General features: G+C 45.6%; 1 protein-coding gene across 2 annotated transcripts in view; it reads left to right on the forward strand.

The window, feature by feature from the left end:
* The first annotated feature begins 91 nt into the window (after nucleotides 1-91).
* Nucleotides 92-23,366, forward strand: part of TAF5L (TATA-box binding protein associated factor 5 like) — a 31,979-nt gene continuing 8,704 nt past the window's right edge. The window contains exons 1-4 of one of the 2 annotated variants that reach the window (XM_032491854.1): nucleotides 92-256; nucleotides 11,277-11,421; nucleotides 14,563-14,667; nucleotides 21,711-22,435. In XM_032491854.1, the coding sequence (XP_032347745.1) occupies nucleotides 11,280-11,421; nucleotides 14,563-14,667; nucleotides 21,711-22,435 (972 nt within the window). In that variant the 5' untranslated portion in view covers nucleotides 92-256; nucleotides 11,277-11,279. Of the gene's footprint in view, nucleotides 257-379; nucleotides 448-11,276; nucleotides 11,422-14,562; nucleotides 14,668-21,710; nucleotides 22,436-23,366 lie in introns of those variants that run through there. The other variant, XM_032491855.1, reaches the window with a different exon arrangement.

Here is a 23,366-nt window from a genome sequence, read left to right on the forward strand (position 1 = left end):
GCGCCGAGGCGCCTCGCCCATTGGCGGAGACGGTTGCGCGTCGGAGGCCGGAGCGGCCCAGCCCGCGGCGGCTCCGCGTCAGTCAGTCATGGGGCGGCCGCCCAGAGCCGCCGCGGGGGCGGCGGGGCGCGGGGCGCGGGGGCCCGGCTGAGCCGGCCGTCGGAGCGAGAGCCTGCCGCGGAGACGACGGAGGAGGAAGCAAGGCGATCCCGGAGGCGGCGGCGGCGGGAGCAGCGGGAGCCGCCTGGGATGTTCAGTGAGTGCGGGCGCGGCGGGGAGGCCGGGCGGGGCCGGGCGGGCGGGCCGGCCGGAGGGCGCGCGGGCGGGCGCGGCGAGGCCTAGGCGGCGGTGGGGGCGGGGCGCGCGCGGGCGGGGCCGGCCGGAGGGCGCGGGCGGCGTGGCCTGCGGTCGGCGGCGGCTGCACCGGGGGGCTCCGCGATCCTCTCGGTGCGTCCTGCGGGGCGGCTGCGGGCACCCGCCGGGGGTGGGGGGGCGGAGCGCGGGTCCTCGTCTCTTTCATTTAAGGAGAAGGGAAATGTCTTTTGGCCGAACTCAAGATTAAACTTCGCACATGGTGGGTGTGGGTGGACGGGGTTGCAGTCGACCTCTGCATGTGACACTGGAAAGCTAGAGTTGGGCGAGCTGTTGCTAGAGGATGCCCACCTGCGAGGTGGCCTCGGAGGTTGCTTAACTCATGACAGCGAGGTAAGGTGCGCGCGCCCCGGCGGCACTCGCGAAGCCCCGGGGCTTCTGAAAACGCCTTAGGTAAGGCGTTGGTCCGGAGGGAGCTGATGGTTAGAAATAGTGGTGTCATTTTAGACTTAGCGGAAGTGGAGTACAGGAAAGCTTCATGCAGTTCACCCATCAGTTGTGAAAGTGTCGTTACAATGCGGATCTCGCAGCTTGTAAGGTTCTGGATCCAAAGGTAAATCGGCCAGTCCCATGCGGCGTTCGTCTTGAATTACCTAAACTCTGACCTTGCAGATTGAAATCTTGGAATGGTAACTCCCGCTAGCAAGAATTGGGCGCCGCGTAGGGAGGAACGGTAAGGGCGGAGCTTGTCTTCTGTTAGGTGATACAAGTGTAGATATACCTGAGTGGTGGGGAGGACTCGGTGGCCGGTCCCCAGCCTTGGTCACAGCCCTGCTTCAAAGTGAGAATAGGAAGAGGAGTCAGTGCCTCATCTTTCAACTCGGAGAAGCTTAATGTAACGGATGGGGGCTTGGTGACTGCATTCATCTTAGGTGGAAACCATGTAACCATCTGTAACCTCTGTGAGCCTTAGTTTCCTCTTCTGTAAAATGAAGTAATGACTGATAACTTTAACGTGAGCCATTTAAAGGACATCAAAAAAAAAAAAAAAAAAGAATACTGTATATGAAAATGCCCGGCATTTAGAGAGCATTCTGGTGTTCTGTAAATACTAGTTATCGGCCATTGTAATTTCTCATTGGCAGAATACCTTCTGGGTCGTAGGCCTAATCTTTTGCATTAAGTGAAGCATGCTAACTTTTGATTTTCTTTATGAACTGTAAATTTTTCTTGTCTTGAAAATCAGTGTTAAATTAGAAAACCAAAATGTGGGCTAGCCTTGAGCATTTTTTGTTTGTCATCAGCAGTTAATCTGATTAGTGTGTTTTGGAGTAGTTTTGTTGCTTCTGCCTCTAAATGTGTAAGGTTTGTGTTTGGTTCTGTCCCTGTGAAGCTCCGTAAAGGCCTCCCTTAACTGTTCATTTGCTGTTTCTCAAATTTTATTTTTGCAAACAGATGTCCTTCCTAACACCTACGAAGGACACCTCTGGAGAGAGGGAAGGGGTTTTGATTTTGTTGGTTCGTTTAAGCTGGAAGGGAGCCCTGAGGGTGCTCTGCTAAGCCAGCATTGCACAGTGAACAGCACTAGAAGTCTCTCTAGAAGTTTCCAGCCTCTCTTCATGTGACAGACAGCTACTCAGGTAGGAACTGTTCTGATTATTCTCTCAGTAAGCGTTTGGTGAGTTTTCACTGCTGTGTTCCCCAAGAGGCTCCTGACCTAATGTAGAACCCACTGAGCAGCAGGACACCACAGAGGGGAAGAGCTCAGACCGGTTAGCCAGGCAGCCCATGTTCTCCTCCCAGTACTGCGGGCCCTTGGACACCTTGTCTGACTTCTTTGGGCCTCAGCTTTCTCGCCTAAAGAACGTTCCTTAGCTCTGAGGGTTGTTGCAAGGCCGTAAAGGAGATCATCGCTGTAAAGCACTGACAGGTGTTAGGTGTTAGTAGTGGTGGTGTAGGAGACAAACAGTATGGTGATTACTGTGCTCCAGGTTTGTTCCTGGGTTTGGTGGGTGGAAGAAATTACACTCGAGGAAAAGACGGCCCAGCTGAACTGTGAAGCCCGAGTGGAATTGAGCTAAATCAGGTTGGAGTGCCAGTGTGGAGGGTTCCTCCAGTTAATGGAGGAGCCTTGACCAAAGCCCCTGAGGTGAAAGGGTAGGGTGGCACCCACCTGTTTTGTACTCAAAGGCAGATCAGAGTAACCTCAAGATGACATGATGGAGATAGAATTTTTTTTATTCTCCACACTGGTGGAGGCAGGAAAAAGTTTTTAAGCTGAGCACAGATGGCATCAGATTAGCTCTGTGGAAAGACTGTGCCTGTGGTGGTGTGGGGTGGAAAGTCGGGAAGAGCCACCGCTTGTCCTGGCAGCTTTGTCAGCCTGTGACTCTGAAAGGAAGATGACTGCTTAGCAGAGACAAACGTTTTAGTCCAAATCTGGACACTTAGAGGCGTTCTGAGAAGAAAGGAGGATACCTGTAGCTCATTCCAGGCAACCTTCCCTCTTAGAAAGGATCTTCAAGGATGTACTGTGTGCGCTTGAGTACAAGGCAAGGTGCCCCCCAGAAGTATCCCTCTGAAAAGAGGGTGTGGCCACACATTTAAGTCTCTGCTGTTCCAGGGGCTGTCTCGGTTACTCTGCTGAACAGCAAGATGCCGTCTGGGAAATACATGTTGGACTGAAACTGTCTCAGCCAGTGCTAGTTTGGGATATTTATACAATCAATATAGTAAGTGATGAGTGAGAAACATTCTGCCACCTGAATGGGTATTGGCGGCTTGTGCTGAGATTTCCAGTGAGAGCAGCACGTGGATTCAAGAAGTGCCCTCTCACGGATGATTTAGTAGATGCGAAGGTGATGTCCTCTGGGAAGTGGAATTTGGTGATCCAGAGTGGCTTAAGTGACCACAGAGACCCTGATGGGTCTTTTTTTTTTTTTAAACTAAAATTTTTTCTTCTTAATTTTCTCATTTCAGAGGTAAGGTTGTCCCAGGTTTGAGCTTGCTTCTTATTTGGGTGTTTTACAGACATTGACTGCTGCTCTGTTTCTCTGCTGAAGCAGATTCCCCTTTCCCTTCTCATTTTTGTAAACTTTAAGAATTGGAGAATGTTGTGTGCTGGCAAATTTCAGGAAACATTGTAGAAAACTTCCACTCATAAATGTTTGTTTAGCAGTCAAATAAGACATCCTTCTGCTAAGATGTATTGAAACGTAGCTGTGTCTTAGTAACCTTACAGCATTGGATAATAATAAAAAAGTTAGCTCTGTTTTTACTAACAAAATGCTAACTTTTGGAGAGTTGGTAATTTAGGAATCAGAAGTGATTTGCAAAGCTTTATGAACTGACATTTTTAAGCCAAGTTGCTGATGCTTTGGCTTCATAAAGTAATACTATGCTCTAGAACTGTGTTGTCCAATACAGTAACCACTGTCCACGTGTGGTTGCTTAAATTTAATTTAAATTAAAAATTCAAGTTGTGGTATATTTATACAATGGACTACTACTCAGCCATGAAAAAGAATAAAATAATGCCATTTGCAGCAACATGGATGGACCTGAAGATCATCATTCTAAGTGAAGTAAGCCAGACAGATGATATCACTCATATATGGAATCTTAAAAAAGAAAAAGACAAATGAACTTACATATAAAACAGAAATAGACTCACAGACATAGAAAACAAACATGGTTATGGGGGGAGCAGGTGGGAGGGGATAGACTGAGAGTTCGAGAATTGCAGATACTGACTGGTATTTGTAAAATAGATAAACAAGTTCATACGGTATAGTGCAGGAAACTATAGTTGATATCTTGTAGTAGCTTATGGTGAAAAAATATGAAAATGAATATATGTATGTTCATTTGTGACTGAAGCACTGTGCTGCGTGCCATAAATTGATACAACAGTGTAAACTGACTGTACTTCAATAAAAAAAATTAAAAATTCAATTCCTCAGGTGCATTAGCCACATTGTAATTGCTGGAGAACCCTTTGTGGCTGGTTGTCACCAGGCTGAATGGTGCAGCCCTGTAATGTGTCCATCACTGCAGGGAGTCCTGTGGACAGAACTGCTGCAGAATGAATAATTGATCATTCCAGTTTGAGACACACACACACAGGGTTGGTGTCATTCAGGAGTCTCTGAGACCTCACTTGCTGCATTAGAATTCAGTTTTAGGGAGAATGATAAATGTAGGCAAACATTCCCCCTTACTCTAAGAGCACGACACCCGGTTTCTTCTGTCTGCAGTGGTTGCGCATGGAGCGTATGTGACAGGTTTTTTTTAATGAAGTCAAACATGGTGAGTGAAGGTCACCATCCTGTAGACTGTGCCATACTCTTCCATGTTAACAAGGTTTTGTACAGAATTAATTTTTCTGAGCCCTGAAATAGTGTTGAAGTGGGAATCAAATACTTGTGGCTTTTTTGGTTCATAAAAATCCAGAGAAATCATGACCCTAAAGTAAACTGTTAAGAGTTGCAAGCAGAAGCTAGACAGCACTCACTTTGTTTTTAATGGGCATTTCAAAGATAAGAAAAGCCCTGTTCTAGAGAACTGTCCACTGGAGGGGAACTAAGGAACAGTGGTGGCAGGAGTGGACAGCCTGCCCCTGGGGTCATTCAGGAGAGAGTCTAAGCACGGGGTAGCATAAGCAGGTTTGTGATCTGCTCTGGCTGCATTCAAAAGGGTGTGTGAGGTAGAGCTCGAGGTGGGAGGGTACTGGAATAGTCCCATTGCGAGGTGAGTTGTGCTGTCAGATAGTGACAGTGAGGATGTGGTAGCAGTAATGGCTCCAAGAGAGAACCCTGTCTAGAACAGAAGGAGCTGATGGCCATTTAGAAGTGAGGAGGGTGGACAGGAAGGGGAGAGACAGAGAAAAGAATCTTAGGATGATGACTAGTTTTTTTGGTTTGGTTTGTTTTTTTCAAGGGGGAGTGTGTTTGATTTCTCTTTTTGTTGTTGTTTTCCATGTTGGCCGGTGGTGGACACCATCAAGCTGGCTAGGAAAGCTAGGAGAAGGAAGAGGTCTTAAAGGAAGATAATTTGAACACGTTGAATTTCAGAGGTTAAGGTCTCTTCGACTTGAGCTCAGGAAGGTGATCTGACCAGAGACCCTGCCAGTCTTGTGTCAGTGGTGGGACAATGTGGGGGATGTGAAGGATGGAAGGGGGAGCCGGGAGCCACACCAGCACAGGGAGGGAGTTTCAAGGGAGGCGCATGTTCAGCATCCTAGAGGTCATGTCAGATAGTGTGGAAGAGGAACTGTCCGATTGGCAGGAGTTGAGGAATCTCAAGTCTTGGTAAATAGCCCCCTGAGGTGGGAAGCAGGGTCAGCTGGCTGGGTAGGGAGACGAGTCTGGAATGGCTCGGGGTGGGAAGCTGTAGGGAAAGAAGGTAGTTGACAAGAAAAGACTGGTGGGACTTCATGGAAGTTCCAGCTGGTGTTGGAGGAAATCAATTTCTGGTGGCCTCTGTCTGCCTGGCTGTATGATTTCTGCTCCACACCCTCCCCACCCCACCAAAAAAAAAAAAAAAAGATGTCCAGATTCTACACTGCATCCTGAGCCCCCAGCTGTGAGCCTTATCCGTGTGCCGTTTGTTCTTAAGACACCACGAGAAAGGGCACAGCTTTTAGTTCAAGTGTATTCATGGAAGTCGGGGTCTGAGCAAAGCCTGAATATGAAAGACATCATGATTTTTCAATTTTATTAGGCATGACGGAGACTGATAGTGGTATGGTTCATTTATTTTTCAGCTATGATTCATATTTTCACAAAGCTAATTGAATACATTTTATCATGACGACTAACGCAAAAGCTTAGGTTTTTAGGTTCTACTTAGAACAACCTTTTGATAGATATTACCAGCACTTAGACTGCTGTACGGGAAGAGAAGGGAACTGGTGTGTGAGTACCTGGTAGGCACTCTACATGACATCTCATTTAAGAAAAAAATACAAAATAATTTTTAATCTGTTTTTAAGCATGAATTTATAATTGGAAGAAAAGGTACTTACTTAAAACAACAATAATAGAAACACATAACTACCTGTCAGGATACTCAGCTGGGGAACTGATTTGAAGTTCGGGGTGTGGGTTTGCCTGGACTTATTCTGAATTAATCCATACTCAGAGATGTCACCTTACATCTGAGGGGCCGGCAGGAGACACACTGTTCGTATACTGCGTTGGCATTTCATGGACTCGGGTAGCCATATACATTTGAATGTATATGGATGGAGTTAGGGCGCAGCCAAGAGCTGAAGAGGGTGGTGGTGTTTCTTCCTACACAGTTATTACTTTGAGACAGGAAGGCGATCCTGTAGTGATTTTGTATAGCAACTTTGTTTAAGTCTTAAACAGTAGGCAGCTATTAATGTATGAGAAATAGATACATATTGTATCAGAATTTTCATTTGAATTTCCAGAAATACTAATAATATGCCATGAAGGGAAAGATATATGATCATCTGTTTTTGGCTTTAAACTTAAACTATTTTACGTCAATTGAAAATTAAGGGAAATCCTGACATTTTTAATAAAGGTGTAATTATGTCGAAACATTATAATTTAAATTTAAAAGATTTTATAATTACAGGAAAAGATAAACAGGTAACTTGGAACTGCAGTGTTAATCTCATGTCTGAGTTTCTCAAAAGACTGGTCTATTTTAAGGAGCTTTTTTTATTTTGTTACTCATGTGTCCATTTATGGATATTAGTACTATGGAAATCATTAAAGGGAAGGGAACTGATTTCTCTGCAGAGCTCCCTTCATTTATTATTTATTTCACTTAAAATATGTGTGCGCTGGAATCAAATGCAGGGAAGTCAGTTGGATCACGTCTGGTATTTCAGTTGAGTGTGGCTGTAAAAGAGACTTCATGCCAGCATTCCGGCCCTGAGATCCTGGGCCCTACAGTTGGTGCACCGCTCACCCTCAGGGAAGGTCCTTGTCATAAATGGTGGTTTGGAGTCACCAAAACTGCTGTTGGAGGCAACTAATCTGGGCAAATTCATTAGACTCAGTAATTTACAAAGCAGTTTCCGGTAATCTCCGAGATGACCACTTTTTCCTGTTGTTCGTTCCCGCTGCTTCCTGTTCGTTCTTTCACGACTTTCATGTCTTTCCCTCGCGTCTGCAGACATGCATATCCATCGTCCCACTGTGAGGACACTGTCGTTGCAGAGTCTGTTCTGTCAGTTTTCCTGTATTTCTACATGCATTTTTTTCCCTTTTATTCCCCCCTTAGAGAGGTGAGCTCTTAACTTCCGTGTTATTTGGAACACTAGGGACACACATTGATACAAGCACACGTTACCTTGGCAACAAGAGATTGGCTGTAGGAAATCTGGAAAAGTTTTAGTCTCAGCTAAAATGCAAGGAATCAGGCTGCTCTGGAAGAGGTAGATTAAAAGCATCTTTAGCAAGCAGTGTGAGGCTGTGTGGCTGCAGTTGGGGCAGGGGGTTGGGGAGAGCCAGGTGGGTTGATTAGTTCTGACTTTGGTCCAAACTGGGAAAGGACTACTGTCACAGAGTGTGCATCTGAATTTTTTTCCCTCTAAATATAACATTGAATCAGAATCTCCAGGGCTGACATGATTTATACACACACAGGAGATTCCTTTGTGCAACCATAGAGAATCACTGATAGAGTCAAGCTGATATGGTAATGCTTCTTAGTAACCACAGAGAAGCAATTATGCATCTTCACTGATGGACAAATGAATGCTTAGAGCAGGGATCCCCACTCAAAGCATCAGAATCCTTGTATGAGCAATAGAAAAAAATCTTCCTTAAAAAATAATCTTAAGTTGTCGATACAGTGAAAAACCCACACATCATAACCAAGTAAGGCAAATTCCATAGTGAAACGTGGTTCAGTGTTAGGAAATTTATTAGTATGTTTCGTTGTATCACTGAATCTGAACCATATCAGACCCAGTGTCCTCCTTTTTAACAAATATTTTATACTGTCTTTGGTAATCCAGAAATGAAATGCATATATAACACAATCATTGTCTACCCGTCATTTAAAACAACACATTTATAATGTCCTAATATTTTATATTTATATGTAAATGTATATGTTTTTGTGTTTGTGTGTCTCCAGCCTTCGCCAAGGGCAGTTATATGACTTAAGCAATTGGAAAGTAGACCTTCATAATATATTTTAAAAGGGTTACCACAAATCAGTTTGGAAGGGTTATTTGCAAATGATTTTGGAACAATCTGTTTGCTACAGTATCTGGGTACAATAATTTGGTTATTTATCACACCTTGTACATTAAAAGAAATTGCAATAGATAAAAATCAGCTACAGATAAACTTTTAAATATTTAAAGAAAAAATAAATAACAGATTTCTGGAATGGGGGGAGGGATTTTCAATCTTAAAGAAAGAAAGGAGGAAATCACAAAGGAGAAGGCCGTTGCATGTAATTGAAACTGAAAACCTAAACACATCCAAATAAATCATTAAAAGCAGGTCTTCCACACACAAAAAATAGAAGCCCTTGATTTAGAGAAAGTTGCTCTGATGGAGATGATCACATGTGTTGCATGCATCCCAAAATGGGCACCGTATTTTGATCATGAAGAGGAAGATAGTTTTTACCTGACAGACGTGAACCTAGAAAGTTCATCCAGCTGTCATTGGTTGTCCAGACTGCAGTGTCCTTTTTTCTTCTTTTTTCCTTCTTTTTTTCTTTTTTTTTTTTCTTTTTTTTTTCTTGACACAAACACATGTATTGGTTATCAACAAATACCAGGTACTATTCAAAGCAGATTGTGTATTATTAATATGAATTTATTTAAACCTCTTAACTATTACCTTCATTTTACAGAGGACACTAAATCTCAAAGACATTAATTAACTTTCTCAAACATAAAAACTACAAAGTAGTATTTAATATTTGGAAAACCAGGTGGTAAGTAGAGCTTCCGAGTTGGAGCATTTAATCCCTATGCTATGAGATCTTTTCTGCTTTCTCTATTGATTATTTTTAAGTGTGCCCTGTCAAGGTCGCTTTCCCGTTCCCACTGAATTCTCCACTGCGCTGCTACCTGCAGCCTAGACCTTTCCCTTAAATCTAGATCCAGATCAAACTTCATACTAGCATCTAACTTTGGCCAGAAAACAGACACTTCGACTCAACCTGTCCCTGTCCCAGGTGGAGCCCACACTGCCCTCCCAGAACGCCCCCTTCCCCTTTCTTCACTCACCTCACCATTTCCACAGGCACTTACGCACCAGGAGCTTTCTCCCCCTCAATCCTGGCATCAGAGCTGCCACCAGGACCTCTTATCCTGTCACCTTAAGGCCTTCCCCTCTGTCACTGCCTCAGTTCAGCCCATCCTCTTCCTTCATCTGATTGGTCCCATTGCATCTGATTGTCTTTTTTTTCTTTTATTTTAGCGCTCATATTTTTTATTGAAGTAGAGTTGATTTACAATATTGTGTTAGTTTCAGGTATACAGCAAAGTGTATTCAAATAGATACATGTATATATTCTTTTTAAAATTTTCTTCTATTATACGTTATTACAAGATATTGAATGCTGTTTCCTATGCTATACAGTAAATCGTTGTTGTTTGTTTTATATATGATAGTGTGTATCTCTTAATCCCATACTCCTGATTTGTCACTCTCCCCCCCTCCCCTTCCCTTCTGGTAACCATAAGTTTGTTTTCGACGTCTGTGAGTCTGTTTCTGGGTTAAGTTCATTTGTATCATTTTTTTAGATTGCACATATAAGTGATACTGTATGGTATTTGTCTTTATCTGTCTGACTTACTTCACTTTGTATTCTTTTTTTATGGCTGAGCAACATTCCACTGTGTGTGCACCTGACTTTCTTTACAACACATTCTCCATCGGTGTGGCCAGAATGTTCCTTCTCAATCTTGGTGGTGATCTATCACCTCCTGCCCAACCCCCTTTAATGCTTGCCGTTGTCCCAAGGACTGAGTATTAATTTGTTAGTAAGACTGACTTTAAGCTCCCCCCTCCAGCCTTTTTTCTTGTGAATTCTCCTGTCACGTGCCACATACTTACTTTGTTGTTAAAGATACTTTAAGTTTTTCAAATAAATCTGGACTGCAGTATTGTTTACTTCAGGCAAAGTAGCGTCTGAGGCCTATGGCAATGTCAGGGGTTCCTGTCATTCTTGGTAATAACTTTAGCAGGCAAGGAAAGGAGTCCTTTTGGGAGGTGGAACCCTCAATTAAGCTTGAGTTATCACGAGTTATTTACCCGTCAAGTGTACTTTCTTTCCTTCCTTATAGGAATTCACGAGACACATTGTAACACATGTACTTAACCTTTTACTGTTTTGATGCTTTTCTGTACTTTGAGTTAAAAATAAAGAGTGAAAGAGGTAAATGATATGCTTGAAATGAAAACACACTGCTCACATTCTCGACTCAGTGCTAGCTGCCTTCTCCTGATTATTAAGAAAAAACATAGCTCTCCTTTTCCCCAGGATTAACTTCTCACTTTCTGAAAATCTATCTCTCTGGTTGCTGGACTTCTCAGGTCTTTGATTTTGTGCTGCCTCCTGCCTGCCTTTTTGGCTGGCGCACTGCTAATTAACACCTCTCTCACCCAGTAGGCGGGAGATACAAGGCCTGGGAGTCCCTGGGTCCTATTTGCTTTTCGTTAGCTTCTCTAATGATAAGTTAGACGGGGCACATTGAAATCACGGTATTAAATGGAGTTTGGGGTGATCTGTGGGGTTTTATTATCTAGGCCGTTCCTGTTTTGCATCATTGAAGTTGGCTGTTGTCACTGGGAACACAGAGACGTGGAAGGCAGGGCCAGGTTGCCCATTAAGGAGCTTAGAATTGCGTCTAAACGTGGCCATGTAACTCGCCGGTTGCTGATGTGTGTGTTGTGACGTCCCGCTTGGGCAGGCGACCCCAGGCCGCTCACAGCGGGTCCCCACGTTCCCCGCAGGTCATGAAACGAGTGCGCACCGAGCAGATTCAGATGGCCGTGTCCTGCTACCTCAAGCGCCGGCAGTACGGGGACGCGGACGGCCCGCTGAAGCAAGGCCTGCGGCTGTCACAGAGCGCCGAGGAGATGGCCACCAACCTCGCAGGTAGTGCGGCCCCGCAGAGCCCTCCCGCTGAGCGCGTCCTCCGTCCTCCCTCGGGGTCCTGGGTGCTTTTAGCTGTACCTGATGTGAGGTGCAGCTTTCTCCTTCCCTGAACTGGGGCGGGGTCTGTGTCCCCCTCCTGCATGTGTCCCCTCTCCCCCAAGCTGGGCCCCGCCCGTGGAAGTCAGGTGTGCCAGGTGGGTGAGTCCTCTGGGATCGGTGGTTGGAAACATTGACATCATGGTTAGGTTCCTGAGATTTTTAAAATGTGTTTTTGTGTTTGTTGTTTGTTTTGAAATTGGATGCTTTTTTAGAAAAATTTGTCTTGAGTCCGTCTTGGGGGGAAAAATTGTTACTTAGCTGTTTTGTGAATTCAGGGTTTTATGTGAGGTAATTTTCTTCAGTTGAATTCATGTACTGGAGACTTGGAACATTTCTTCCTGCAGTGCTTTTTGGGAGCTTGTGAATGTCTTTAAACGGCCGGGTGTGGAGTCCCAGGGTGCGGGGCTCTGTCCAGCCGAGCCCCGCTTCCTCTTACCTGCCCGGACCGGGCCCTCTCTCTGCTTTGTTCCTGTGCTTCCTGCCACTCTTCCGATGTCCGTCGCCACCACTTTATCCCTTAGTGGTTTCAGCTTCCATGCTGGCAGTGGCGGCTCCCTCAGCTTCCTCTTTTCTTACCTTCAAAGTCAAGGACCCAAGCCCTTCACACTCTAAGACTATATTGCTGTCGGAAAGGAGTGATGGGGCAGGAAACACCTGAGGGGCCCCCAGAAGAGTGGCTCCCGACTCCCTCCGAGACAGTAGAGGCCCAGTGAGCATCTGTCTGCCACCTTACACTCCAGCGTCAGGCCCACTCCTCCTTCCTTTCCTTCACACTCCCCTGTGTACCAGGTGATGGGCTTGGAATAGATTCATAAATGCCTTACTGTTTCTAGTAGGGTGGCCAGTTTGCAGGACCAGAGTAATTCCTTCTGAACTTGCCATCACAGCCTTGAATAATCCCCTGATGCCCCATGTTCACTGGAACCTGGAGACATAATTGTGTGCTGTTGTTGGCAGGAAATAGGAGCAAACTTAAATTTGCTCTTCATTGTCTTAGTTTAGATTCAGTGGCGTATTAGGAGAGTCACTCTTGTTCCTGGAAAACCACCAGGAAATGTGAGACGCGTGAAATGTGATTATTGTAAGATTTTGTCCTAGGTCTTTCTGTTAATTGAGTCATCTGAATAATTATGTCTTCGTTCAGCAGTCTTGAACACCTGCTGTAGTCTTGAACAGGTGCTGAAAAGTTCTCGGGGTAGCGAAGATTTGATCATGGCTCCAGAGGGGCTTAACATTATAATCGGGGAATGAGGCGGGTGAATCCGCGATTGCGGTAGCTTGTGATGCGGTGGGTTCCCTGAAGGGGGCTGCCCGGGTTCTCTAGGAACAAAGAAGATAGTCAGCTCAGTGAGGCTGGCAGGTCAGAAGGACTTCCTAAAAGGCCCGTGGTTCCCAGCCTATACTCAGGGGTCAGTAAATCGTAGAAGGAATGAGCTGAGTTTCCAAAGAACCATTAGGAGCTTATCTGGGGTAAGTAAGAGGAGGGTATCCATGTTATCAAATGTGGATTCTGGAAGGGTTGCTCTGGTGGCTGTGTTGACAAGGGAGGGCCTGGTTTAGAACCAGGGAAGCTAGTCACTTATGGTAGCCCCACTGAGAAGTGGGGGCAGCCTGAGCCGAGAGCAGTGCTAGGAATGACAGGGAGAGGGTGTGTGTTAGGAGTCTATGGGATTCTGTACCATCCTCCAGCACATCCTGCTTCCGGCTGTCTCCGAGCTCTAGCAGGGGACACTGACTTTCTTCTCTGTGCCCCCTTTTCCATTTGATGTTGTGGCTTCCCCAGCCCTGCTGCATTAATTACCATCCCCACTTCCACCTTCTGAGGTGTGTCAGTGTTTCATCGAGATTATTGTTGAAGATGGTTCCTCCCAGTCCCCAGCTACCTTTCCCCAGCCATGTGTACCCACCCCCCGCCATGATCCTGCCCCCAGCAGAAAGGGTAGGAGAATTTTGCTCGACTTCTTAGAAAGCATAAACTCACAGAATGGAGTTGAAGTGCGTGTTTACATACTGAACATTGAGACTCCAGCCTTCCTTCTCCTCCCGCTGCCGAGAACACCAGGCACATGCTGTCCAGGAAGGTGATTAAAAGATTTGTTCCTGGTGGATCTACCCTGCCCAACAGGAGAGACCTAAGGACACCAGCATTGGCCATCCAATGGTCCAGTGGTAAATTGCCCATCCAGGTCCTCTTGGGTGATAAACGCGCAGAGTTCTCATCAGCTCTGGGGTGCCTCATTTTCAGATAACCAGGGGCCATCAGACCCTGTGAGAAACTAATCCAGTTAATATGGAAAATGGAAATGGGAAGAAACAGTGAGCAGCAACTTGGAGGAAGCAAACAGCAGAGAGAAGAAAGCTTGAAAAATATAATCGATAGCTTTGAAACAAGAAGAGAGTGCTATTTTAAGAGGAGAAAGGACATTCACATAAATACATGACAGTAAAACTGGAAAATCAGTAGAAAGGTTGAGAGTTGAGGAAGCTTCCCAGAAAGTAGAGCAGAAAGACAAAGAAATGGAACAACGGAGAGAAGATTAAAGGATCCACTCAGGAGATCTCACCTTGATACTGTAGGAGTCCCAGGAAGAGGGAATAGAAGACGGTCTACAAAATGATTCACAAAAGCTCTGTCCGAACTGAAAGACATGAATTTCCAGGTTGAAGGGGCCCACAGAATGCCCGGCCCGGGGGTTGAAAGTAGAGCCATCCTAGGGGTCGGCGTGAGACAGGGTCAGCTCGCGGGCTCAGCCGCGCCCCGGGAGCCCCTCCCCCCCGGTCTTGTGCGCCTCTCCTCTCTGGTCGGCTTGTTTGTCCCGTGCCTCATACCTTTTGCCCCTCCGCTGTCATTTGATTGAGTATCAGGAGGTAGAGGAGATAGATGTGTCTGTCGTCTGTGACCAGAAGCCCCAACGTACTCTGAGAACCTGCTGACGTGTCAGATGCTGTGATACACCGGCAGCACCCTCTTCCATCCGTCCTGCCACGCCGTGGCTAGCGACTGTCTTTCTCACCCCGTCTTGTGTGTCTTTTCCTCCTTAGTCCAATCAGAGTCTGGTTGTGCCAACATAGTGTCTGCGGCCCCCTGCCAGGCAGAGCCCCAGCAGTATGAAGTACAATTCGGACGGCTGCGGAACTTCCTCACCGGTGAGTACGCAGCACTGGGGTCTTTTCTGATGAAGGAAGAGCGATGCAGATTTCCCTCAGAACCCACGATATTTCGGGTACGGTGCTAGGTACTGAGGATTAAAAGGTAGTTTAACACAGACCTCGCATTCAAACTTAGGATCTTTTGGGATTTCTGAGAGTTAAATCACGAGGTGAGAGTGTGTATGGGCTAGGGCTCCGGGTGTGTTGCTCGCAGTTTTATCCGTGGCCTTCAGCACAGTGGCTGTGACTTGGGCTGAATAAGGAAAAGCTCAATCAGCCGTGTTAGGGAAACACCCTTAAATGCAGCATGTTTGATTGAGATGACTGCTGTAACATGGTGTGTCTCAAAGTGGTCTTCGTCCCTTACCTCTGAAAATGCAAGGCAGTCATCCTCCTGAACCAGCAAGACAAAAAAATGAGAAGCTGTCGTTTAGACCAGTTCATCAATGGTATAATGACCACAGAGACATAGAACCGGAAGATACGAGTTCTAATCAGGTCTTCTAATTCACTCTGATTTTTTAATCACTTTTTTTAAGAAATGGAGTCATTTAGCCTCTTGGAGGCCTTTCACTTCTCAGATGTAAAAGTGAAGGAGGCTATTCAAAGGCGAAACCAGGCATTTTCATCTAGTCCTAAGATGACTGATTATAATTTTAATATTAGTAAGATGATTACAATAATCAGACCATGTTGATTCTGGTTATTAATCAAGGTCTTTTCTTGAGTACTTTCTTTATACAAAATCCCTCAAGGTATAAGAAATACAAAACTTTCACTGCCCTCACAGGATGGAGAGTAATCAGCATAGTTAAAATACTTTGAAATTGTTTTCTTTTCTTGCCTTATTTGAACGATCCTCAGGTTAATAATCCCTAACGGTAAAGATTCACTGTAGGTGATCAATACATAAAGCAAAATAACGTACCTTATTTTACACACTTAGAGAGGTCCTAATTTTATTTGGCTCTCACAATGGCTAGTATTCTAGAGGAAAGAATCCACATTTCCTGTATTCTGTAGTTGGGCACCATGGCCCAAATGTTACAGGAAATAAAGTTTACAAAATAAAACCCTAGAGAAAGTTATCAGTCTCACAGATCAGATTCATAAGTACAGGATAGTCTGTTAAATTGTTACAAAACTGATAAAATCGTGAAGATTAAAGGTTTAGTAAAAAGAGTCTATTATGTTTGAACTGGAAAGGAAAAAACTCCATTAAGATCCTCATATCACATGAATGATAAATATCTCAGAACAGTGATCAGCTGCTTTCCACATCTACTAAAGATAAAACAAGAAAAATTGGATTTATAAGAAGCATTTCACTCAGAGGTAAGCAGGAACTTGGAGCTTGTAAGTTACTTTTAAAATATATATATATTTTTATTGAAGTCTAGTCAGTTTACAATGCTGTGTCAATTTCTGCTGTACGCCCCAATACTTCAGTCATACAGGAATGCACATACATAAGTTTTCATATTCTTTTTCACCGTAAGTTACTATGAGACATTGAATATAGTTCCCCGTGCACTAATGAGTTACTTATTGGCATCGGTTTTGAGGCTTTGAGCAATTTTTAAATTTTTTTAAATCAGTTTTTAGAAAGTTATCGTACTCGGTTTTTTAAATGCGATTATGATTTCCCCATGATAGATTTCTCTCATCATTCTAGTGGTGAGGAAGCTGGTTTAGGAGAAAATGCCTGGCCCCTTGCAGCCTTTCTCTTTCATTCATTCTGCCTGCATTTATGTTGCGTTTGATCACTGACTGCACAAAGCACTACCATCTGATGAGGGAAGCAGACAGCGTGAAGCCCCGAAGCTGTCCTTGCACTGGTCGGCCTCGCACTCTGCGTGCTTGTGCTGGGAGATGGCTCTTGTCACGGGCAGGACTGATTTCCATTATGACGTTCAGATGACTGTAGTGACGTTATATCAATTTTTGTTTATATTTTTAAGCGCTGAAGCATAGCTATAGCAAAATAGATTTATTAGAATAACTTTATATAGAACTACATTGACTTTGCAGTGAAGAATTAATACATTTAATTGATCACTGTTGTGATTTATCCTGGTGTAGTTTTTTGTTCAAATGTATCTCTTTGGGCTCTGGATGTTTTTCTTAAATATTTGCCAGAGCTCTTAATGGAGAATAGCTGTTAACACTTTGTATTTTTTCCTAATATGTGTACCTTCTTTATTTTCAATAAATTGTAACAAATCAGCCTTTTCCTTTGCAATTTCTTGTCTTGTTTAAAAACTGAGAAAGTTGTTTGTTACTGTGTCCACAATTTATTTCTTTAATCCATTGGTCACATGTTATTTTGAGGGAGTGAAAATATGTATTTTTCCTTACAGACTGCTTTTCCTGGAACACTTTTCTTTACCCTCAGGTCTCTGAAGAGCAGTCAGCCAAATCAAATGAACAATTATTTCCTAAGCAACAAGATAAACTATAACACATAGTCATTAATCTAAATTGGTATTTAATCCTAACTTGAGGGCTGGAAGTCACAGTTTTCAAATGAACTGTGAATCTGGTTGAAGTGTTTTCACGGACCGGCTCTTGTGCCTGTGGGGTGCGTCTGGATGGAAGGAGAGGGGGATTTATGTAGAGTGGTCAGAGGAGGCCTTACTGAGGGCAGGACTCAAGTTAGCACTGGAGACACGCTGGGTTTCAGTGCCCGGTGGGCGAGGACTAGGAGGATTGGGGTGCGTGTGAAGACCTGGGCGAAGGGGCAGAGATGGTGGTTCTTTGTTCAGGAGCAGTGAAGGAAGCGGCTTTGTCAAGCACAGGCTTTCAGTTTGGAGATAAAGACAGACAAAACTGAGGAGAGATGTGACCCCAGGCCTAGGAGCGTGGACCTCATCCTGTGTGATGGAGACAAGCGGTGGCGTGGAGGTGTGAGTGAAAGCGGTTTAGGGGAGTGTGCGCACGGGGGTGAGTGGAAGGCCAGCTCAAGCCCACTGCAGTGCTCGAGAAGTGAGACGGTGTTGTGAAGGTGGAAAGCACCGTCTCGCTTTCATAGTGAAATGTTCAAAGTGGAATCTCCAGGGCTCAGGAGTAAAGGAGGAAGAAGAGCTGAGAATGACTCCATGAGGCGGGCGGGGCGGGGGAACAGAAATAAGTCAGGTTGTATCTTCCACATCCTTACGACAATGGTCCCCGACTGTGTAGCTCACAGTGTGAAGTTTTAAGGTTGGAATTTAAGAGAAAGATACAAATTTGTGATAAAGAACTCAGCATCAGCTCCACGGAGGTACAAATTAAAGTCTTAGGAGATGATAAATCTCAAAGGAGATAATAAAGACCTAAGGGTTTCTAAGGCTGTAACACCCTAAACATACTTCTCCTCCGGAAGTTATCCGGGGGTGAGGGTCTGTGAGCTCACCTGTGGCTCTAGGCTCTTGTCTTCAGGATGCGGACTGGGAAGAGACTGACTCTGGATTTAAACCTGGGGACAACTGAGTCTTAGACATTGCGTGGATGTAAAGTGCCTGGCTCGTAGGAGGCACACACGGTGTTAATTCTTTAAAGCGAAGTGAGCCCTTCGGAACCACAGGAGGAAGAGGAGCCCCCAGGGCAGGGACGGGAAGAGTCGGGCCGGGTACTGCTGCTTCAGAGCATAGAATGGGTGTGAGGTCGGCGGGCCCAGCCCCGCAGGGACTGGCGGAATGAGGACCGGCAAGCTCGGTTTGGGTCAGCTTGGTGTCCTTTTCACTAATTCCTGCAAACTCCATGAGAAACTCTGTTTTTCTCTTGTTTACCACCAACGGTGTGACACCAAGTAGGCCTTCGTTACACATTCAGTGGATGGAGGGAAGGAGGGAAGGAAGAAGCCCACTTTTCAGAGGATATGTTACTCTGTAATTAGAAAAAAAAATTTTTTTAAGCAAGTACACTTTCAGTAAAATATAAAGGTGTATGTTGTGATCACAGGGAACAAGATTAAAATTGAGACTTGAGACTTAATGTTAGTCTCATCTTTTCCACATATAGAATATGTTGATCAGAATTTTATTTTATATCTAATACACTGTTCTCTTCAGTCAAGAGAGAACAATTAAGCCACTTTGAAACTATGACTGAAACATCATTGAATTTCAGTAAGTTTTAAAGTAGCGCGTCCTTGATGGCAAGTTGTTTTTTGGTTTCTTTTGTTTTTCCTTTGAACTTATTACATTAAGTTCAGAAAAGTTAAGTTAAATGCCTCTCGTTTTGGAAAATAAGCCTGAAACTAAGATTGTAAAGGGTTGAAAACAGCCCTTCATCCCAGTGGAATATATTGGAAGTCTCATTGGTCAGGGTTGAATCTTTGTTTGTTTTTTGTTTTAAGCAGTGTTTGGGGAAAGAGATTTTCCAGTGATCTTCAAAAGAATTGTAGTATTTAAAGAAATACCAAAACCTGTATTAGCCAGGATTCTCCAAAGAAACAGAACCAGCAGAATGTACATACAGAGAGAGATGTATTTTAAGGAATTGGTTCACATCATATGGAGCCTGGCAAGTCCAAAACCTGCAGGGCAGGCCTGCAGACCGGAGACCCAGAAGAGTCAAATCCAAAGGCCGTCTGCTGGCAGAATTCCTCCTCCCCCTCCCAGGGAGTTCAGTCTTTGTCCTAAGACCTTCAACTGATTGGATGAGGCCCACTCACATATGGAGAGTAATCAGCTTTACTTAGTCTGTTGATTTAAATGTTAATCTCATCTAAAAAATACTTTCACAGATACAGCTAGAATAATGTTTGACCAAGTATCTGGGCACTGTGGCCCAGCCAAGATGGCATAAAATTAACCATCACAAGTCCAAACTCTGTGAACTTGGCACCCATACCCATCTCCTTAAACCATACTTAATCTCCAAATAACTGTGATTAACAAGGTCGGAATTGCACCTAACATGGTACAGCCATCCTGAGTACAGCCATCCTGGGTACAGCCGAAAATGCACGAATCCCCTCTGCAGAAGCAGCAGCAGGGTTCGCTAGCCATATCTGCTCTTCTCATGGATATCCTGTAATTTAAATACTATGATGTAAAGTCAGCAATACTTAAATACTGATACAAAGTCAGTATAACTTGTTACATGATCAGGGGATAAGACAGGAAAGAAAACAAAGATACGTGTTTATACAGAGTATATGCATACAACCATTTCCGACAAAATAAGAAGGAATGTGTATTTGATGACAGGTGCAGCCCTCGTCTCTGTACCTGGTCACTTGGTCGTAGCTGGCACTGAACTACCTTCCTCCGCTACCCGTTCTGCATCCCCTTTGCCTTCAGTACGCCCTACAGCGGGTGCTGGTTCTTTTCCCGGCGGGATGACTCAAGTCTTCGTTCCTGCAGGGTCTGGCCATTGGGTTGTTGCAGTCTTGCATTCATCGTGGCCTCAGGCATGGCCACACCAGGAGGAGCTCTAAGTGACTCCTCTGACCCAGACACCCTCTTCCCTGCCTCCACGTGGAGCAGCAGCCCCGGCTCCCCAGGGCCGTCAGGGTCAGTGCCCGCAGCCAGCACAGGAGCTCCCGTTGCCTGCTGATTCCCAGGCAGGACCCAGAGACCCAGAGTGGCTGGGCAGCAGTCCTGACTTCCAGTTCAGCGGGACTGTTACAGTTCCTCTAAGTCTGCATCTGAGCGGGAGCACATTTATTCTCAAATGCACATACTGAGCAACCCGCCTGTGACAAGGTGAAAAGGAGTGTTAAGCAGAGACAGGCTCTGTCATGCTGGTTTCATTCCTCTTCCAATCAGGGAGACAAGATCCCCTAATACAGTGTTTCTGACTCTTGAGCCAGGTATGGATTCCTTTTCATGAAAAAGAGGAAGAAAAAATGCTAGCTGAAGTGCTAAGTGCCGACTAAAAGCATTTTTATGTTAATGTATTTAAGTATGCACAGACATTACACTAGATGGGAGGCCTTTATGTTTACTGTACGAAACCTAAACTCATCTGCAAATAAAGCATAAGCAAAACCACAAAAAGTAAAGTTCAAATTAACAGCAAGTGAACGTAGCGGATGGACTTTGCCAGACTTAACCTGCTGCTCCAGACAGGTCTGCAGGCGGCACCGAGGGCTGTGACACACTCGGGCCTGGGACAGCCTCTCAGTTCGTCTCCATCTAAATGGCTGCAAAACCTTTGCCCCGTCACAGCTCTCTCTGCCCTCCCTACGCAGGTGTCACATACGCCTCTGCACTGTTCTCATTAGCCTGCGACAAAGCAGGCTGCACGCTTTTCTGAACATTCTTTGTCACCTAGTTCCGTGGTGTTAAAGCCTCCGGAAGTGATGTAGTCATAATGGCGTGAAAACGTTCCATTTGTAAGTTATCACTGCAGAAGAGAAGTAGTACTTTTTAACCAACAAAATCAAAATGAATACACCGACAGATGCGGGGCCATTAGGTGTGAACGATGTCGTCTCAGCGTGAGGACAGGCCAGCCGGGGTAGCCAGGCATGCTGAGGAAACCACTGAAGTTAGTATTTTGATGTTACTGCAGGTGATAGGGCCAAAAGCCATCATAAAAACGAAACAGCACTGAAACTTTATGTCAGTACTTAACTTGCTGAAGTCCATCCAGATAATGCCAGGTTTACTTGTGTTCATTGTTTTTTTAATTCTCAAGTTAAAACGTTTCTGTGAAGAGCTCGATCTCCCAATAATACATCTAAGGTCTCCCCAAGGTGTGAGGTACCCAGTTGGAGCAACACTAAAATACTAAATCTTGAAGACTGGGGTACAAGCTACCGAACGGACATGAGAGCTTAGGCAAGTCACTCACCTCTGGGCATCAAGTTCCCGATTTGTCACTGGCTTCGGGCCCGTGTTTGCTGGACTACAGGGTCCATGCTCGTCCTTCCTCGGTCCCTAGGCTTAGATGTCGGGTTTCCAGGATTCTGTGTTGAGCTTGTACTTCAGTTAGTAGCCTCAGAAAATAGGATCCTGGCAAGAAAGGGTCCCCAGGAGAGCACATTGTTCCTCTGAGATGATACTGATTATAAAGCCCTCGCTGTGTTTTTCTTTTTTTCATTGTAGATTCTGACTCCCAGCATAGCCACGAAGTGATGCCTCTCCTCTATCCTCTCTTTGTCTACCTCCACCTCAGCCTGGTCCAGAACAGTCCGAAGAGCACAGTGGAAAGTTTTTACAGCCGCTTCCATGGCATGTTTCTGCAGAACGCGAGCCAGAAGGATGTCATCGAGCAGCTGCAGACCACTCAGACCATCCAGGACATCCTGTCCAACTTCCGGCTGCGGGCGTTCCTGGACCACAAGTACGTGGTCCGCCTCCAGGAAGACAGCTACAACTACCTTCTCCGCTACCTCCAGAGTGACAACAACACCGCCCTGTGCAAAGTCCTCACCTTGCACATCCACCTGGACGTGCAGCCTGCCAAGAGGACAGACTACCAGCTCTACGCCAGCGGCAGCTCCTCCCGAGGCGAGGGCAACGGCCTGGAGCCCGCCGACATGCCCACCCCGATTCTGCAGAACGAGGCCGCCCTGGAGGTCTTGCAGGAGAGCATTAAGCGCGTCAAGGACGGCCCCCCCTCCCTCACCACCATCTGTTTCTATGCCTTCTATAACACGGAGCAGCTGCTGAACACTGCAGAAATCTCCCCGGATAGCAAGCTGCTTGCTGCCGGGTTCGACAACTCCTGTATCAAACTGTGGAGTTTACGATCCAAGAAGTTAAAATCAGAACCCCATCAAGTGGACGTGTCCCGCATCCACTTGGCTTGTGATATTCTGGAGGAGGAGGTACGAGTCTCACCTTTCCTTCCCTACACCTGCCTCACTTCTGTGCTTAGACTGCTCTTACCGAGCGTGGCAGGTCTGGCGGAGAGCTGCCTTCATTATCTCCCTCTCTGTGTAGCTAACACCAGACGCGTGCCGTGCAGCCTGCAGCCAGCGAGTTCCTGCTCAGGCCTAACCTGAGCAGAGATGAAAACCGTGTTTAACAGTAACTGAACATGATCAGTGAAGGGGCAGGTATGTTACTACCTGAAGTGTGGGTAACGCTGCTGGGCCTGATGAAGGACCTTCATCAGCTAATGTTGCGATGTAAGTGCGTGCGTGCGTTTGTGCGTGTACATGTGTGCAAGTGTAAACATTAGAAGTGGATCCCTGGGTCGAAGGGCCTGCCTTCTTGTGACTTGGCGGTTTCCCAGTCTCATCGACACTAAACCAAGGGAAAGGGTGTAGCTCCAGTGGCAGAGCGCATGCTTAGCATGCGAGGTCCTGGGTTCAGTCCCCGGTACCTCCTCCAAAAATAAATAAATAAACCTAATCCACCCCGCCTCCGCTAAAATTAAATAATACAAGAATAAATAAACTAAAAAAAAAAAAAAAACAGTAAACAAGAACCAGTTTCTCTCCGAAGGGCCAGTGCACAGCCTCTGGCTTCACCCAGGGAGCCCCCAGCCCCCGTGTGGGAAGGCACAGAGGAAGCCTCCTTGGCACTTCATCCCGCAGTTGGTGTCATGATCCCGTGTGCTTTGTCTGGGGGTGGTCGTTGGAAAGGGTAGGCCGAGTGGCCTGCGTTCAGGGCACTGAGGGTCACTGCCTCAGAAAAACACAGGCCAGGAGAGCTAGAAACCGGACCTCACGGAGCTGACCTGTCCTGGGAGTGGCACCGCCGGAGTTGTGGGCTAGAGGACCTTGGTCCTACTGCCACAGAAATTCAGATGGC

Source organism: Camelus ferus, chromosome 11 (assembly GCF_009834535.1).
Source record: "Camelus ferus isolate YT-003-E chromosome 11, BCGSAC_Cfer_1.0, whole genome shotgun sequence".
Classification (NCBI taxonomy): Eukaryota; Metazoa; Chordata; class Mammalia; order Artiodactyla; family Camelidae; genus Camelus; species Camelus ferus.